Genomic DNA, 18,990 nt, shown 5'->3' on the forward strand with positions numbered 1-18,990 from the left:
TATTGTTGCTGCCACATGGTGGAAACTTTCATTTTACCAAAATTCATTTACCCATTTCTATAAAAAATCATGCTGCACTATTTCTTAATTCATCTCTTCTTCTCAAATCGCACAACAACAACAGGGTTATGCTCTTTCACTCAAAACCTTTATGTTTCTTCCCCAAAAACGTTACAACTCCTCTAGCCCCCTCTTTTCTTTCATTTCCTTTAGTTTTTAACAAACCATGTCAATTGTTACTGCTCCGCCAACCCTCTGTGTTTTTTTAATGTAACAATGTATTTTAAGTGGAGCTACGCGCCGTGTTATGCTCCACCGCTTCTACGATCCTACTCCACCTTTCTGCTCCAACTTTTACTCTACGCTTTGACAACCATGGTTACTACTACTTATACACATATTCCATATTTCAGTAACACAAGGAATATTATAATGTCCTTAACTGGGCTCTGATACCAATTGTTAGACTTTTAAAAACTTATATGAACCTTTAATGCTTCAAAAGATTCCCTTAATTTAAGACCTTAATATTATGACATTCACATGCGATGAAAGAATAGATTAAGAGATATCTGGTTCCATTTGTGTTTCCCTTTATGTACTTTATAGTTGCCTTTGTTCTCACCTCTCCGCCTTCCCTTTATGTGTTCCTTGATGATTAGGAACTCAGTTTTCTTCATTATCTATATGGCAATACACTTTCCTTACTCAACCACTAGTGCTTCTATAATTCTCACTTTGTGTTACTATTCATGAGATAACAAAGAATGACATGTCTTTTCCAATGCATGAATGCCTCTATTTATAGAAGGGTTTAGGAAGAGTTATAACTCCTCCACTATCATGGAAACTTCCCATGGAGTGAGAGGGGAGAGAGTTAACAATACACTCACACTAGTTTTATCCATCAATTGTCAACCATCATCACATTAGCCACTTTCATTTAAACTAATAACTTCTCATAACATGGACCATTTAGATTATTAAATTAATCTAACACAATGGACTTGTTAAGGAATTGACTCAGATGTCCCACTGCAAATGTCAATCATGAGCAACAATCAATGATAAAATGAGTCTGATTGTAGTCATTTTTAAAATTGAGCTAAAGGTCTACGAATAGTCAAGACAATCTATTTGAGGTAAACCCCTTTGCAACTAATCTTATCTGATATCTCCCTATACATCCATATGCATTGTAATTTACTTTAAAAAGTCATTTGCATCCTATGGTTTTTGTCATGAGATAGAGTTGTAAGAACCCAAGTACCACTTTTATCCAAGGCATGAACTTCTTCCTTGATGACAATCTTCCAACAATCGTGTTTAATAGCATCACAATATTGTGTAGGTTCAGTCACAGAAAAAATGGCTAGAGAGTAATGTTTGTGATTAAGAGACAAGTTATCATACATGAGGCTTTTGCATAAAGGATGCCTGATCATTGAGGAAGTAAGTGTAAATGTTAAAGTAGCCATTGTGCAATTATAATTATTGAGATATTGGGTTTTATGTCTAATTCTTTGATATTGTCGAGGAATGAAAGACTATGATTGTGGTTGATTTGGTAAGTTTTTGTGATATGGTGAGACAACTAGTGTGTATGTTTGGTAAGAAGGTAAGGCAACTGGTGTGTACGTTTGGTGAGATGGTGAGCAAACTGGTGATGAATTTTGATGAGATGGTGAGACAATTGATGTTTGTATGGTGTCATTAGGAATAGATGGTGACTCAGTTGATTATGAATTGGAGTTCTTGTCAAGTTGTCTTGAACATGAGACAATGCTACTCCAAAAAGGGCCCATGGTGATAGGTAAAGGTAATTCATGAGGTATATAAGTAAAATAATTTGAGGATAGATTTGTGTGAGGCAACTAGTGTGTATTACTGATTACTGAGAGTTGTTGCATCAGATTTTCAAATTCAAAGTGAACAGGTTTCAACCCAAAAGACATGGTTTCATTCCAATCAATTCCTACCCTTTCAAAGAAGCATTTTGGCTGGTTGTAAAGCCTATATAAAGGCATTGAAACTCATAATCACAACACACAACTTTCATACAACTCTCACACGAATCTAAAAAATTATCTAACTATTTTTTTTGCACTTTTGCACTTAGTTCTTAAACTTTCAAAAGAGAATTTTTCTAAGTTACTTGAAGTAATTGTTTCAAAGTTTTACAAACCTATTGAGCAATATTACTTAGTATACAAGAGAGTTATTGGATTGCAAGTAATATTACATTTCATACTTGTAAAGGCAATCCAAGGCACTGTTGTAATTCTTCATTCATTGTAAATACTTTCTTTCACGGGGTGTGATAAGAAAGGGGATAAAGTTACTTCGAAAATTGTTTTCCAAGGTGATAAGTATTAGTGAGTGTGTAAGGTACATAGAAGTCTCGTGGTATGATATTGTAATTACAACTCATAATATTTAGTGGAAAATCTCTTATGCTGCAAGAGTACTGCACGTAGCCTTCGGTGGACTAGAAGGTGAACCAATATAAAATTTTGGTGTACTCTCTTCTCTCTATCTGTTCAATTATTTACTTGTTATTTTCTACAAATTATTTTCGCTCCTCTTAACTCTTGATATTGCAGAAAAATTGGCCATAATTTTTAAGTCAACTAATTCTCCCCCCCCCCCTCTTAATTGCAATCTCATTCTTACAAATGAAAGAAAAAAACTTTTGCATAGTAACTAATTTTTCATGAGAAGAATGTCCTAGCGTAGTGTGTCAAACATTACAATCATACTTGATAAAATTAATGAAACAAAGGGTGAGTTATGGTTCAGCTTTGGTAAATGGATAGTTTGTGGGGGAATGGATCATTGCATAAAGGTCATCCTGTAAATCCGCTATACAAATCACCCTCAATGAGTGTAGGTCTTGTATATCATACATAATTTTAAAAAGGTTAATTTGCATGGGGTTGTCTTGGTAAGCTTTGAAATGTTGATGAAGTTATAGTGAAAAGTAGGTATATAAAGCATATTGTCAAGTAGAATGAGTTAGAAAAGACAACAATTATAGAAATTTTGGTACAAACTTGATCACCATTAAGCAGTGTAACTAGGATAAGTTTTATGGCTTTGTAAGTTTGGAAAACAGAAAGTGTGAATAAATATGATCTATTGTCCATGTGTCAAGGATCCAGTGTGTGGTCTTACCTGAATAAGATAGTACATAGGCATTACCTGAATGTTTTTGGCTAGCAAGGTGGTGTGGTTTAACACTAAATCGGTTCACACTATGAATTGTGGATAAGGCTTTTCACCAACAAGGTGATCTTTATCAAAAGTCTCTGTGACGATGGTGTGAGATACATCAATATGCAGATAGTCAATAATTCTCGATATGAAGATATTCTAGGGCATCAATTTGGATTGTGATGTAGAGACATTATACATGACCTTCAGGATTTCCTCAGGCCAATTAATCATTATATTCTCCTTCACAACATACATGAATTTCATATCATTAACAATTGGTTGTGCATGATTAGTGTCTCTCTAAACTAAAATATATGTAATCAGATAGTGAAGCAATCTATTCTCTATCGATAATGAACCAACTTTAGTTAGTTCTCCTTGGATATACAGATGGGGACCTCTCAGACATGATTTATAAACCTCAGCAGCATCAAAATCCTTAAGCCATTCACAATCACCTAGGCTAACACTAGTAGTGGATAAGCCACCCACATTCATAAAAATATCACTATCCATCTAAAATAAATTTCCCAAAATCATAGACCAATATCTGTCATCCTTATAACGAAAGTTTGGCGTAAAATTCCCTAATCAAAGCGGGGTACAGATTACCCGTTAATTCCAAAAACATTACAACGCCTTGAGCTTGTATACCTTACGGAAACTCAAAATTTTGTTCCACCATCTAGGTTAGATCAACATACCTTATTTTTGTGGGTTTCCTTCCATGAAACTTGGACAATCGAGTCTCCTAAAGTATGAGTGAGTAGTAGGGATCTCCACAGTCGTGCCTCACGTTCGGATTTGAAGATGAAGCAGTAGGAGGCCTACGAGTGCGTTGAGCAGTTGTCTTGAACCTTTTCGAACGTCCTCTTTCCATTGTTGATTGAAAACCGCGAGTAATGAGAGGAGGAGAAAAGGATAAGGGAGGGAACCTAAAGCTTAGGGTTTGGAATTGGGAATAATTCCAAAAACATTACAACGCCTTGAGCTTGTATACCTTACGGAAACTCAAAATTTTGTTCCACCATCTAGGTTAGATCAACATACCTTATTTTTGTGGGTTTCCTTCCATGAAACTTGGACAATCGAGTCTCCTAAAGTATGAGTGAGTAGTAGGGATCTCCACAGTCGTGCCTCACGTTCGGATTTGAAGATGAAGCAGTAGGAGGCCTACGAGTGCGTTGAGCAGTTGTCTTGAACCTCTTCGAACGTCCTCTTTCTATTGTTGATTGAAAACCGTGAGTAATGAGAAGAGAAGAAGGATAAGGGAGGGAACCTAAAGCTTTAGGGTTTGGAATTGGGAATGGAGTTTCTTGGGAAATTTGAGAAAAAAGATTGAATGAATTGAGGTGCAAAATGGGTAAAGGTGAGGTTTAATTCTTCTCTTAAGCTAAGAATTCGAATTTTTCTGTTGCATTTGAGATTTTCAGAAAAAAAGGGAGAAGAGAGGGTTTGAAAAAATGGCAAAAACGCTACTGATTATAATTTATCTGATGTCGTTAATCGATTAAGAGGTGCATTTAATCGATTAATCATTGTTAAAATTCCAGATTTTCAGAAAAATGAGCTCAGGTAATCGATTAAAATGAATCTTAATCGATTAAATTTAGTGAAAAATGAAATGTTTGCTACTGGAACTCATTTTAATTGATTAAGAAATATTATTAATTGATTAACTGGCATCAGATTTGTAGAATTAAGAGGTTTTTGGATTTTAAAAGCATGCATAGATTTCTAAAATTTATCAAGCAATTTTTACTCAAACACATATATATTTTCAGCTTGTCATACAAGATCATGAGTCATAATAGGAATATAATTCATTCATAACAAATATATATTTTGAAGCATATAAGACATTAATCATGCGAAGCGCATAATGAAGTTTTAGACGATTTTAATCAAGATAATTTTCATCAACGATTCCAAGTTCTCTTCGAAGAACATAGAAAGTATCTCGTGAGAGAGGCTTGGTGAAAATATCAGCCAATTGCTTAGATGTTTCAACAAATACAATCGTCTTTTTGTACATGGTCACGCAAGAAATGATGTCTAATTTGAATATGCTTGGTTCTAGAATGCAAAACGGGATTCTTGGATAGGTTTATTGCACTTGTATTATAACATTTTATAGGAGTCTTTTCTAGGTTAAGTCCAAAGTCCTTATGTTGCTGCTTCATCCAAAGGATTTGAGCACAACACACACCAGCGGCAATATATTCCACTTTGGCGGTGTACAAAGCAACACATGCTTGCTTTTTACCGTGCCATGCAACTAGGGAACTACCAAGTAAATGACAAGTTCCACTAGTGCTTTTCTGATCCAACTTACATCCCGAAAAATTGGAATCGGAATACCCTACCAAGGATAATGAGACATCCCTACGATACCACAATCTCATATTAGTTGTTCCTTTTAAATATCTTATAATTCGTTTTACAGCAGTATAATGTGAATCTTTAGGCAAAGCTTGAAATCTAGCACACATACAAACACTAAACATAATATCGGGGCGACTCGCAGTTAAATACAATTATGAGCCGATAATCCCACGATACTTGGTTACCTCGATTGCTTTTCCCTTTTCATCTTTGTCTAGATAGTAAGTGGGCGCCATAGGTGTCGAAGCCTCTTTACACTTTTTAATGTCGAACTTCTTCAGTAACTCCTTGCAATATTTCGATTGATGAATGAAGATGTCACTTTCTATTTGTTTGATATGTAGTCCAAGAAAGAAGGTCAGCTTACCCATCATCGACATCTCGAATTCACCCTGCATCATTAGTAGATCCGAAGATTATATCATCAACATATATTTGAACTAGTAGCACATGATTATCTAATCTACGAATAAAGAGGGTAGTATCAACCATACCCCTCACGAACCCTTTTTCCAAGAGTAAAGGACTCAATCTATCATACCAAGCTCTAGGAGCTTGTTTCAAGCCATAAAGGGCCTTTTTGAGCTTATATACATTGTTCGGATATTTAAAATTTTCAAAGCCGGGAGGTTGATCTACATATACCTCCTCTTGAATGTATCCATTCAAGAAGGCGCTCTTGACATCCATTTGAAAGAGCTTGAAGTTCATAATCGATGCAAAGGATAAAAGCATCCTAATGGCCTCTATAAAGATTTTCACGTGAACTTTCTATTAGGCATATCCTTTGCCACTGAATACGGGAGGGCGGTTAATGGATACGCCATCACCGCCAAAGGGGTTGGTGGAACCCATTTAATTTTCCTTAAGTATCACGCGTGTACGGTTGAGCTAGCAGTACTAGCTCTGATACCACTTGTTAGGTATCAATGACAGAATACACCTAGAAGGGGGGGGTTGAATAGGTGTCGCAGTTCCCATTTACCGTTATTCGCACCAAAGCCCTATTCTGGAAAATCACCCACTTAATCGATTAAAGACTGCATTAATCGATTAAGTTGCACAGAATTAACAGTTGTTGAATGGCTCGATTGCATAGCCACTCACAGTTTATACAGAAATGATATAGCAGATATATTTGAACAGAAATGCTCTTTATATGGCAGAGATACTATATTCAAATTATCAGCTACAATAGGCAATTAAAAACAACTTAAAACAGTAAAGAGATAAGGGTAAGAAATAGCCTACAACAAGGTTTTTATACTGGTTTGTTTTGTGGTCCACTGTAAAACTACATCCAGTCCTCCCTTCCGATCTGGGAGATTTTCTTCACTAAAATTGAAGTCAATGTATCCTACATACACACTTCCAATTACAAGACCTGGAACGCTACCTTCTTGAATTCCCAGAACCTCTATCTTGGTTTGACCTTACAAATCACCTAGGAAAACCTTTCCTACGATCCAGCCCCAGCCAAGAGTATGTTCTAAACTCAAGACCTCCAAGTCTTGGTGAAGACTCTCTGTATCTCGTTGGTGGTACGACACCAAGAGACGACTTTCCTTGTTACAAAAATCACAACAAAAATAGAGTAATGTGAAGCACAAAATAACTCAAATATTATAATTAAGAACAAACTATAAACCCTATACAAATCTCACAAATTATTATGAATATGTATAAGATCAGAATCATGAAGAACATGTAATTTCTACCCTAAGAAATATCTAAAAGAATTGAAAGAATCATGCAAGAAAGATAGAATGATGAACACATTTAATCACATGCAATGTATGATATTTTAATCCCTAAGCATAATATTATCTCTCACTATTCTCACATGCAATTCTCTCTGCCTATATGACATACAATGAACACAAAAATATGCAACTTAGCAATTCTAAAAATGAATGAATGAATGTATGAAGCATGATGTAAAAACATAGTTTATATAGAAAATTTGTTTTATGTCCAGTTAATCGATTAAGTGCCCTGTTAATCGATTAACGGTCTGTTTAGAATAACTGAATTCTATTTTTCAGTTATCTATTGAAACTGATTAAAACTGTTTTCACGTTAATCGATTAAAGTCTTACTTAATCGATTAAGTGGCATATTTTTAGTTAAGATATTAAATGATAAACTGCCTATATGTTATGTTTATCAACTATACATGTTTTACCATTATGTTATGCCTAAGATGCACAAATAAAATGTATGATTAATGCATGAACATATAATAAGCTAGATGGCATGTCTCATGAAATGATATGATAGTTTTTAGAACTTGTGAGATTTGCATCTAGGTTTACCTAACCTAGACTCAATTACTAAGACACATATCTAAGACTCTAGTTTTGACATGAAGCTCTTGAATCTTTGGCATGTTGATTTGCTGAGTTATCTTTAAGCTTTCACTAATTCTTTTGTCTTCATCAAAACATATGCAAGCTAAGTGCTATCTTAACACGTTGCACTTTCAGATGACAATAAGATAGCAAAGTCTCTGGTAATATACCATGCACATAAAACTCATCAAGCATACCATGCCATCAATATCATCCTTTAGCATGCCCCAAAAATATTTGATAAATATGTAATTATAACCGTTCCATGCACATAAGATAGGAAAATCTTCGGTAATATACCAGACACATAATACTCATCAAGCATACCAGGCCACCAATATCATCCTTTAGCATGCCCCAAAAATATTTGATGAATATGAAATTATAACCATTCCATCCTGTACTTTTTAGTCATTTGGAAAGTGACTAATGTACACCAACCTTCTCTTCTCCCTCTTTCCAAACTTGTCGTACTTTCTTTGCTTATAGTTTTTGAGTACGTAGTTGTAGCCATATCGGTGAGTGACAGTAGTCATATCACAAATGTAATTTTAGAATGATTTAATTTTGCATCAATTATCTGTTACAATGATGAATTATTTTATCATATGTCATGATTGACAATTTATTTGTACATTTTTGGCAATACCATAAATATAAGGGTGGGGTTAAAAAATGAATATAGAAGTGCGTGTTAGAAAATTCAATTTTTTTGCATGTTCTAACAGTTAAGAAGATGTTGCCAAGAGTTTATTCATATTATTTTACATAAATATAACCTTTTCCCCATGAATTTCATCAATGCATGTATATTTTTAACTTCATCCATACATATATTGCTCGCTTATTCTTTAAATAGATAAAAATTGTTTTGGAGGATGTGTCTGTCCATCACTAGTGTGCCATGCAACAATTTTTCAATACAAAATATTTTTAGTACGTTTAAAAAGTAAAACACATGGACGAGTTTCCTCTCATTTTTATGTAATCAACTTTTTTTTGAAGAAATAAATTGTGTGGCAAAGCTAAAGAAGCAGTTTAATCAGTTTTTTTAATCTAAAAAACAATTCTATCTTCTTTCCTCTTTTGCTGATTATTTAAGTCATTGATAAGTATATGACATAGTCCACATAGGTCTTCCAAGAATTGTCAAATATGACTTAGCTATAATACCTGAAATTTTATGTATAACTGGGCTTTGCTTTATCTCTGGTAAGATGAGGATAAATTATCCCACAATTTCCCTAGGACCCATCCCTTTTATGATGATGGGTCTTGATTGTGCCACAATTGAAAATTATCCCAAGACATTTCTTGAGAGTAGGCACTTATTGAAGCCCAGTTATACTAATTGCTCATTATGCCTTTCAATATGTGAACCCTATTTCGTGGCAAAAGGTAAACATGAGTGGCTCAAAATGAATGGAACATGGCCATTATGCTGGAATTGACCCATGGCATCTTCTATAGTTAACTCTTCTTTGCTTCTTTGTCTCCTATTTCATCACTGTCTTCACCCTAGTTAATCTACCATGTCTTTCATTTAGTGTGTAAAGAAAGACAATAATACAGTCGGAAAACTATATACGACAACAATTGTTCTTCATAACATGTAAAAAGCAATTTAAATATTCACAATATGATGATACTTGAAAATTAGATTATTTGTATAATTGATTATAGTATATTAGCTTATGTTCTTGCTAATCAAATCTTAAGATAATGCATTGGTGTAGGTTATGTAAACTAACTATTTATATTAAATATAATTTTTTTCTCACATAATTAGCTCAAATTTTATCATCAATATTATTTAAGACTTTTTGCTTGAGTCATTTCTATTTATTTTAAATTTTCCCCGTAGAAAAAGATGCACTTTTGAAACCACCTGTATTAATTTTATATAAACTGATATTGGTCACAAGTTGACACGTTGGGGGTGTAGCTCATATGGTAGAGCGCTCGCTTCGCATGCGAGAGGCACGGGGTTCGATTCCCCGCACCTCCACTTTTACTTCCAAAACCATTTATTTAATTCCAACCTAATCAACGGCCAAAAAAATGTACGTTATCCATTTTTTTGCAACTGGCACAAACATTAATATCCTCATCACCTCTCGTTCCTCATCTCAACTGACACAATTCAGAATAATGCAATAACACACTATCATTCCCATTCACCTCAATCCACAACGTTCCTTCTTTTTTCTCTCTTTACATTTCTGCTATGAGATGACTCTAAACCTATGCACACCTTGCTTCTCTCCCTTACTTTCTTCTTCTCCTCTCCCTCTCCCCAAATCCTCTTCAATAAACCACAACACCAATACTAACACACTCTTCTTTTCTACTTCCTCCATTCCCAACCTATTAAAATCACTCAACAACGCTAAAGCTTCAGTTAGCGAGAACCATAATGAAGTCTCTAACGACACCGTTTCCGAACAATTATTGGACCAAAAACTTCTTATCCGAATTGTCGCCACCGCTAAAGACGCGGATGAGGTACTTAACATGATCGCTGAAAACTCTGCGTCAAAACGAGGTGTCGTTTGCGTCTCTGATTGCTGCTCTGTTATATCCGCTGCGCTTAAACGCAACAATCATGAACTTGCTTTGTCCGTTTTCTACGCTATGCGTGCCACGTTCGATCAAGGTGCAATGCTTATTTTTTTCATTTTTTTTTACTTAATTAAAGCATGCATCACAAATAAGAAAAAATTAAGATCCAGAGAGAAAAACGATAGAAATTGAGAATCGGAAATCTGAAGTCCAAATTGAATGAATGTGTGAGAAGTATGTAAATGCATAATTTATATAGAACAAGATAAAATAACCGAAAGGTTAGGAGAAAAAGCGGAGAAGTATATATTAGATAACCAATAAAAAAATATCGCCACAAATGAATAAACCTAATCCTAATTAAAAATTAATCGCAAATAATTAATTTAGATAACACAATATACATTTCCAGACAAGTTGTGCAAGTTAAGTTAGTTGAAGTGCTGCGTCAGCAGCACAGTTAGCTTCTAAACAAGAGAAAGTGACTATTTTTTTGCAATAACCAAAATGGTATCCGCTCTCGGCAAACAACTAATTAGTATTGCTTCCAATACATTTTTCGGGATGTGTGGTTGTCTCTCCTAATAAGTATCGCTATGCCTTGTTGGTGAGAAACTGACTAAATTAATGTAACTAACTTATAACTAAGCTAACAAATCCCTAACCATACAGGTAATAGCAGCTGAAAGGTGTTTTATTATTATTTTTCTGCGGAAATTTGTTTTGGTTTTGTTAATTAACTTTAGTAATTTGATAGCACTTTATGTACATTGATGACCAGTTGGATACAATGGTTCTTTGGATGAGGGATGGAAGTGGTCTAGGCCAAATGCAGATGTGTATACGTTGTTGATTCAGGGTTTGGCTGCATCACTGAGGGTTTCTGATGCTCTTACGGCGATTAAATATATTTGTGAGGTGGGCGTGTCTCCTGGTGAGGAGGTATGGTTACAGATTTTTTCTTCTTATTTCTGTGTCATTTATGGCACTGCATTGAATTGCTATACATGTGGTCAGTCATCTATGTTGTAATATATTAATGTAGTACTAGAGTATTCTGGATAATGGACGAACAGAGCAGGAGGTTCTCCTACTTAGTGGGATTTGAGGAGAGTAGATACACACAGTCTTATCCTCACAAGTCACAAGCGAAGAGGTTGTTTTCAGGATTTAAAAACATGACTTCCAGATCATAAAGCAAACAATCTTACCGTTGCGCCGAGACTCGCCTTCTAATATCATGCATAATGATGTTGCAAAAATTGAATGGAAATTCCATGTCTATTGTTTCAGGTTCGTTTTGGAAAGATAGTGAGATGTCCTAGTTGTCGGATAGCTGTTGGTGTTGCACAACCACAACAAGGTATTCAGGTATTTCCTTGTGTTCTGTGAATGTTACATTGGTTATCCATGAATCATGATAACTATTGATAGGCTAAAGCCTATTATAAGAAGTATATAAGAGAGGGAAAAGAGGTGTGTGGCTAAGGGATAGCAAAATTACAACTATGCCGTTAGACAATTAATTGTTGGTTAGGATTTTTCTATTAAGTGAACACTACAGTGGAGGGAAAGTTAGTTAGAAGAGTGTGGAGTGCACTGATTGTGGAATCAGTGGGAGAAAAGGCTTGAGGGAACCTTGTAACCTACTCTAGTGTAACCTTCTTCTTCAATCTAATAAAATTCTTACTTAGAACCCTAGCAGAATCAATTTGATTCTGGTTAGGGGCTTTTCCTTTCAATTCTTCTATTTCTTACAATTCACGATACCAGTGTTATCAACTATTCATTCTATTATTACTTTAATTAGCACACACTTATACACACATATCTATATAATTTACTGATCCTTATTTCCATAGAGATCTCGATATTCTGAAATCTAATGAACTCCAAATCATTGGAATAAATGAAGGATGGGATAATTTAGCTACCAAAAGTCTTGCCAATTTTCCATTCTCGGTATTCTGGCATTTAGTCCGCACATATTATAACGGCACCTTGTAAAGAAGTTTATTGTCAGTTCTATTGATTGGACAATGACTTTAAAAAAGTCACAAAATTTGTTTCCTATAAGATTGTGGGGCTTTATTCCATAACTAACTCTCTTTCACTTCTCTTCAAATTACGTTAAATTGGTTATTTACATTATACAGTGATAATGTATTATTTACCATTCTTGTCTTATTAAGAAAACTCCTTAATGAATGTTGTGGATGAGGATATAATCCTCATTATGTACAAGAGTATGAATAACTTGTTATCATTAAGTGTGCAGTGAGGTTTTGCTATGGCCTAGTTTGAGATACATTGGGCAGTACTATTTTTTCATTGCTTCTTTGAGACATCTATTTTTAACTGGACCTCTGGGTAGGTCTCTCGTGATTTTTATTTTCTCTTGGGAATTTACTAGTTATGGTTATATGAATATATGATAGTTTTACGTTGACTGAACATTTTTGCTGCAGATAGTATCTTGTGCAAAGTGTCGTTACAAATATGAACTTGTTTCGGGTGACATAGTCAGTATTCAATCGGAAGAAATCAGGTTAGTTAGTCATATTATTCTATACTTTCTTTCATCTTGTGAATTGACAAAAAGTATTCCAAAAATTCTTCAGTTTGTTACTTTGGTAAGAACGACTAGTAATTTTGTTTTACTTTACATTTTTTGTTTTGGTTAGGATGATGTATAAGTCCTTTGTTGGTAGATTTTGAGTTTCCACTAATTTACAGATCCTATATTAGCCGTGGGAAGTACCATGCTTGAGTCCTTCCAGTAGTTCTCCCCCACCCCGTTATGATTGTGTAGCCAGTGTTTGTCTCTCTGTTAACATAATATGTATGTGTATGGTGTTGATCATGGAATATTCACTTTTTCTAAGGATCTCCTCCTGCCGAACGCAGCATGGACATTACAGCATGGGAACGAGGGTTAAGATTCCTGCCACTGATGAAGAAAATTATTCCTTCAGCTGTTCATTCTATTGTGGTATATACTCGTCACTCACCTTTAACATCTGCTCTTGATTCTTTATCTGATCATATTGTTATGCAAGAGTTGTAATTGAGGACCTATATATGACTTGTGTTAAAGGTGTTTAGTTGGTGGTGAGAAGTAGTGGAACAATGAATACTGAATACCTTTTGATGCATTAGCTTTTTCAGCGCTCTAGTTTTTTAGTTCTACACTGGGTAAATGTTTCAACATTTCTTTGTGTCAATTTAGTTTTTACCATGTTGTAAGCTTGTCAACAATTTCTTATTTTCCTTTGTGTGATTAAATCTCCATCTGGCCCTTCAGTTTGTTCTTTTGCTCCATAAGTGAAAATATGTTTGTTTATTATGGTCACTTATCAAATTGGAATGATCTCTGAGAATTGAGAAATTGGTGCTTATTTTTTTTTAATGTATTAATTTGTTACTGAAATAATCTCATTCATGTCAATTACTGCTATCCTTTCCAGCACTCTTTTTATAAAGTCTCACTCATATTACCTCTTTCCATCTATCTTTACTTTTCGTTCCATTTAGGTGCAAACCCCTTCTGGCATGGCTCGCACTCACAGATTTGCAACTGAAACGGTTGACCTGCCAGCACAAGAAGGAGAAAGGGTAACTGTTGCTGTGGCAGCTCCTTCAGATGTATATAGAAATGTAGGCCCCTTTAAATTCAGTCCAAGGGCTCCTGATTTCTTTCCTGGTGAGGCTATGTGCATAACAAACCACAAAGATGGGCGTGAGTCACTTTTGTTAAGAGCCCCAAGAAAAGAAGGAAATTCATCATTACTTAAACCCTCCTTCCTCTTTCCACTTCTTGCTGTGATTGCCACTGGTGATGCTGCATCTGGACTTATTGATCCCAACCTCCCCCAATTCCTATCAGTTGTTGCAGTTTCATCTCTTGCTGCTACAGCTACGTTGAACTACTTTGTTTTACCCCAGTTTAATCAGGTACTGCTGATAGTTCATCCGTGATTTACACTAAATATTCACAATCAAGGAGGGTTTATGACTTTGTGCCTTGTTTTATTACTGCAAATCCTTGATTGCGGGAAATAGAAACAAAGTAGGATTCTTATAATTCCTCTTGGATTATGAGTGGCCCATATATCGGAAATTATAATTATCTATACCATTGAAATATGGAGCATCAATAGTGGCTTCATTTCCCTTATCTTCACTCCTCATATGTTATTTAATTATGAATGTTTTCCAGAAAGCAATAATAAGTTCATCTACATTTATTTATGTCAGCTTCCGCAAGGGTCAGTAGAAGTAACTGCTATCAAACAACGACTTTTATCACAATATGATGTGCTTCTGTCTCGCATCAAAGACCTAAAAGAAGCTGCTGAAAAAGAGGTGTGCTACATAATTTCTAATTAGTATAGTGATAGTAAGCTTTATTTATTTTTTGCATAGGGGACAGTTTATACTTCTTTTGCAAGATTTTTAAGAGTTTTGCTGTCAGAGTTTTCCACCACCTATAATCACAATGATATTGCATTCTTTTGGTGAACACAAGTTTATCAAGGGAAAATATGAAGTGCTTCCCCCATATTTGGGTATTCATAGATATAGTGTTACATTGTTGAAGACAGAAATTGAAAAGTTTTAAACTACCATGATCTTTTACCGTCAATTAACTCCCGTTTTTTGTACCAAGGATATTCCCTCACCTTTTTGGGTAAGGAACTAATCCGTTTCGGGTTGCGTGGTTGCCCCTCCCAACAAGTGTTGTTCCCAGAAATCAAACCTTGACCTTTTGGTCTTTCTGGGGATCATGCATTTGGGAAGATATATGAGGAGAGAATTGGGTCTCTTAAATAAGCAAAGATCAGATAAGATAGAGAGAATTCTATTGGTTCTGTCACTGACAGATCAGGGAATGTTTCTGCAATAAAGGTTCTAGCATTCATACCTACCTCTGGTCCAGTCCTTTTAAAGTGTTTGTACTATATACTAGCAATCTAATTGTTAGGTGCTGATACATAGATTTAAAAATGTCAGTAGCATCTCTGGAAACTATCTGAGCAAAGTTGGTTCTGTGGTGCATCTCATTTCCCAGGATGAGAGTAAAATTCTGTGATTTTGTGTGTGTGTGAGTATAGTAGTTTCTTTCCACTCCTGTGGAAATATACCTCTAGCTTGGTTTATATCAATTTGTGTTTACTTTGTAGATTTGGATGTTAGCTCGAATGTATCAACTTGAGAACAAAATATCAGCTGTTGGAGAACCTTCTTATCGGTGAAATGCTATAACATCACACATCTCTATATCTAGTATATTTGTTGAGAGAGTCATATTTCTCTGTAGATTACCATTTTATGTTGATGGCTTCATGTTTTATTTTTCGTCTTTCCTCCTCTTACTTTATTGTCTAATTATTTTATTTGTATCTAGGAGTCGGAGAAATAAGGTCATGAGGGTGCGAGAGAGCCTGCAAAACTCCCTCCGGGGACGGATTGAATTGATCGACAGCTATACTAGGGTATGTTTTCCATGTAGTTGTGAATAGGCAATTTTCTCTCCTGCTGAGAAATGCAACAAAAAAAGTTCTCCCGGTTTCTTTTACAATATATTACATAAATTTGTTGAGTGCTCTTTGGTCAGGTTTCTTCAATGATTGAAATTGAAGTGGAAATGGAAACTGATGTACTTGCTGCTGAAACTGCTAGTAATGCGGTAAACCACTACAAATCTTTTTTATTTTGGGTCATATCTTTGATATACCAAATTTAATTGCTCATCTGAAGGTCCTTGTTTTGCAGGATAGCATCACAGAACAGATAGAGCAAATCATGGAGCTTGAAAATCTGGAGGAGGTATTTTCTCATAAAATGCATGCCTCTTATGTAGGCGTGAATATGGCCTTGGGAATATTTTCTTATGCAAATGCTCACTTGGATATTTCTTCCATAACTATGAAAAATTTCTTAAGAGTATATGAAAAAAATAAAAGAAAAAACTTAGACTGAGAAATAGAAAGCCAACAATTGAACCGTTTTCTTTAACTTGAATGTCTGGCTAAGCAATTGAGAGATTCCTAGGTACTTGATTAAAGTGATAGCAGTAACTCCGTAGATATAGATGAGACATCAGCTATTTAATGTGGGTTTAACGTGACTTGCCATGATAGATCGGAACATTAGCTGGTTTTAATGAGATCATATATTCTTTAGTGACAATCTAATTCAGCTAAATGCAGGGTTTGTCTAGCCAGGATGTTTAATGTGATATTAACAATTTTATCCTTCTAGCATAGGACTCCTTTGCATAGTTTTGTCACATAAAGTGTATTCACGCAACTTTTCTGTGCAGAGATGGAAAATACAAGCAGAAGCCAATGATGAGGCGGAAAGACTTCTAAGTTCCCAGTCCATGCCTTTTGAGGAAGATTAAAGATGTATAGACCCATCTGGTTCGTGCCTCTGCAACAATAGTTGAGTCACAATTTCCAGCTCAATGGTTTGTGCTTGACTGAGCAAAAGAGCAGTAGTTTCCTCTGCCTTTTAGCAGGAAAATCTTGAAATTTTGGTTTCCTAGAACTATCACTATCATGTCTGGAGAACGAGTGCGTTGTATATGATCATATGGGAATGGGAATGTCAAGGTCAAAGGTAATAAAAGGTAGATAAGCACTATCCATGGTTAATATGGTGGTACTATTTTACTAAATTGCATATTTATAAGACTTTGGAAATAGTCTCACTTCTCATCATACCCCCATTAAGTGGAAGTTTTAACTTCAAATCAACTAACATTCCCCCCTATTTCTCTCATAACTCCTTTCAGTTACCACTCTGATTTTCATCTCTCTTATCTCTGATACTATTTGTTGTTCTATGCACTGGTCAATAACCACGCTGATGCAAATCTCCTTAGGGTGGTTCTATTGTTGACGATTGTTTTTAGTTGGTGTATGTGCATTTCTCACGGTTTGCATGTAATATGCACGAAAGTAAACAAAATAAAGTATGCATCCGAATTGGTTTAGTAAAGATAAAAGAAATAGACAAGAATTGAGGTAGATGGCGCCACAAACACTTAGATTGTTTGATAAGCCTAGTTGATAATCGCTACAAGAAAGGATTCTTATTAAGATTGGTTTGTCTTGACACAGCCAGCCAAGGGTGTTTAAGAGTCACTACTCAACTAAAACAAATGGAAATAATCCAAATTCAACATTCAAAGTTCATAGTTTATTCCAGAAAGCACGCGGATACATATAGTGGTTGGCCTAGCTTGGCCTCCACGAAATTACAAGCAAATAAACACTTTTTAACTTGCATAATTAAGATACTTAAAAGTTAAAACCCTAACTTATGGCTGTCCAACATTGGATGTCATTCAACCTCCTACTTGCACGTTTACATGTGCTTTGTTACACAATCTACACGACCATAAAGCTTTAGAAAGAATAACCTGGTTATTTGCCTAATTACACATTAATGACTCATTTGTGGTTGGTCCAACATTGGATACCATTTGTCCACATGGCTATGAGGCCTAATGCTTAATTCCCACGGCTAGATACTTAGAGTTAGCTTTGGGGTTGGATTTTGGAGGGAGAGGAAAGGCTTTGTAACCATGAAATACACTTGTTTCATGGCTCTCAAACCTTCCATTTCCCTCCCTTCCCCTCCAAAATCCAACTCCCAAACCAACCCTTAAGTAATTCCCACATGGTTATTTTGTCTAGTTATTACATTAAATGACCAATTAATGATTGTGCACATAAGATTCTCCTTAGCTAAATTGTTCCATGCCTCTATGCTCGACTCCACTGGTTGTTTGGTTTGCAAATGAAGTCGGAAGTTTTGGATCCCTTTCTTCAATAACTCCTCACGACTATGTTGCTTAAGTCCTTTGAGCACATGGCTAAATCATGAAATAATTCACCCATAAAGACTTCCACACCTAGTATGAATGTTGGTCAACATTAGATTTCACTCTATAGATGATGCCTCACAGCCAACATATGTAGAATGAGAGCACAATGGCTAGAACATGGATTTATTCATCCATAAAGAGGGTCCAATGGCTAGCATAATTGTTGGCTAGCTTTGGATGCCAACCATGATGATTCCATATTGTGAATTTGTGAAGTGTGAGTGCCAACGGCTTAGAACAGTGGGTAATTGACTCCTCAACAGTCTTAACACAGTTTTAACACACATGACAAGTTTACATGCCAAGTAAATCCATTGCAGCCCTTATTCAAGTAGCAAAAGCCATTCTTCTCTCCTTCTTTTATGATGGCAGTTACACTTTTGATGATAATTTACACATGCATTACATGGGTTTTATTTGAATTCAAATTAATAAAAAGATGTTAAACACACTTAAAATGCACGTGAGAAATGGGGTGTCATGGTCCTTCTCACTTATTAGATGCAATGGTAAATCAATGGTTGGAACATGTTGCCACGCCCAGTTGGCCACAAGGACATGCCCAGCGGGACAAATGGT

At 35.4% G+C, this 18,990-nt stretch overlaps 1 protein-coding gene and 1 non-coding gene across 2 annotated transcripts; both read left to right on the forward strand.

Moving 5' to 3' along the window:
* On the forward strand, positions 9,888 to 9,960 carry TRNAA-CGC. The gene has a single exon. It is a non-coding gene; the product is annotated as a tRNA-Ala (tRNA).
* On the forward strand, positions 10,075 to 17,203 carry LOC109331788. The gene is made up of 12 exons (XM_019566501.1): positions 10,075 to 10,608; positions 11,296 to 11,456; positions 11,808 to 11,885; positions 12,983 to 13,062; positions 13,422 to 13,506; positions 14,049 to 14,468; positions 14,772 to 14,879; positions 15,698 to 15,765; positions 15,922 to 16,009; positions 16,132 to 16,203; positions 16,290 to 16,343; positions 16,840 to 17,203. The coding sequence occupies exons 1-12, from the start codon at positions 10,185 to 10,187 to the stop codon at positions 16,918 to 16,920; spliced, it is 1,719 nt and encodes a 572-aa protein (XP_019422046.1). The 5' UTR covers positions 10,075 to 10,184; the 3' UTR covers positions 16,921 to 17,203.

The sequence above is a fragment of the Lupinus angustifolius genome, chromosome LG17, assembly GCF_001865875.1.
Source record: "Lupinus angustifolius cultivar Tanjil chromosome LG17, LupAngTanjil_v1.0, whole genome shotgun sequence".
Lineage (NCBI taxonomy): Eukaryota > Viridiplantae > Streptophyta > Magnoliopsida > Fabales > Fabaceae > Lupinus > Lupinus angustifolius.

Excerpts from the sequence above, each read along its gene's own strand:
- LOC109331788 (XM_019566501.1), top strand. The coding sequence starts at position 10,185 with ATGACTCTAAACCTATGCACACCTTGCTTCTCTCCCTTACTTTCTTCT. Across the intron at positions 11,886-12,982 it reads AACCACAACAAGGTATTCAG|ATAGTATCTTGTGCAAAGTG; the intron begins GTATTTCCTTGT and ends TTTTTGCTGCAG. Across the intron at positions 16,204-16,289 it reads CTGAAACTGCTAGTAATGCG|GATAGCATCACAGAACAGAT; the intron begins GTAAACCACTAC and ends CTTGTTTTGCAG.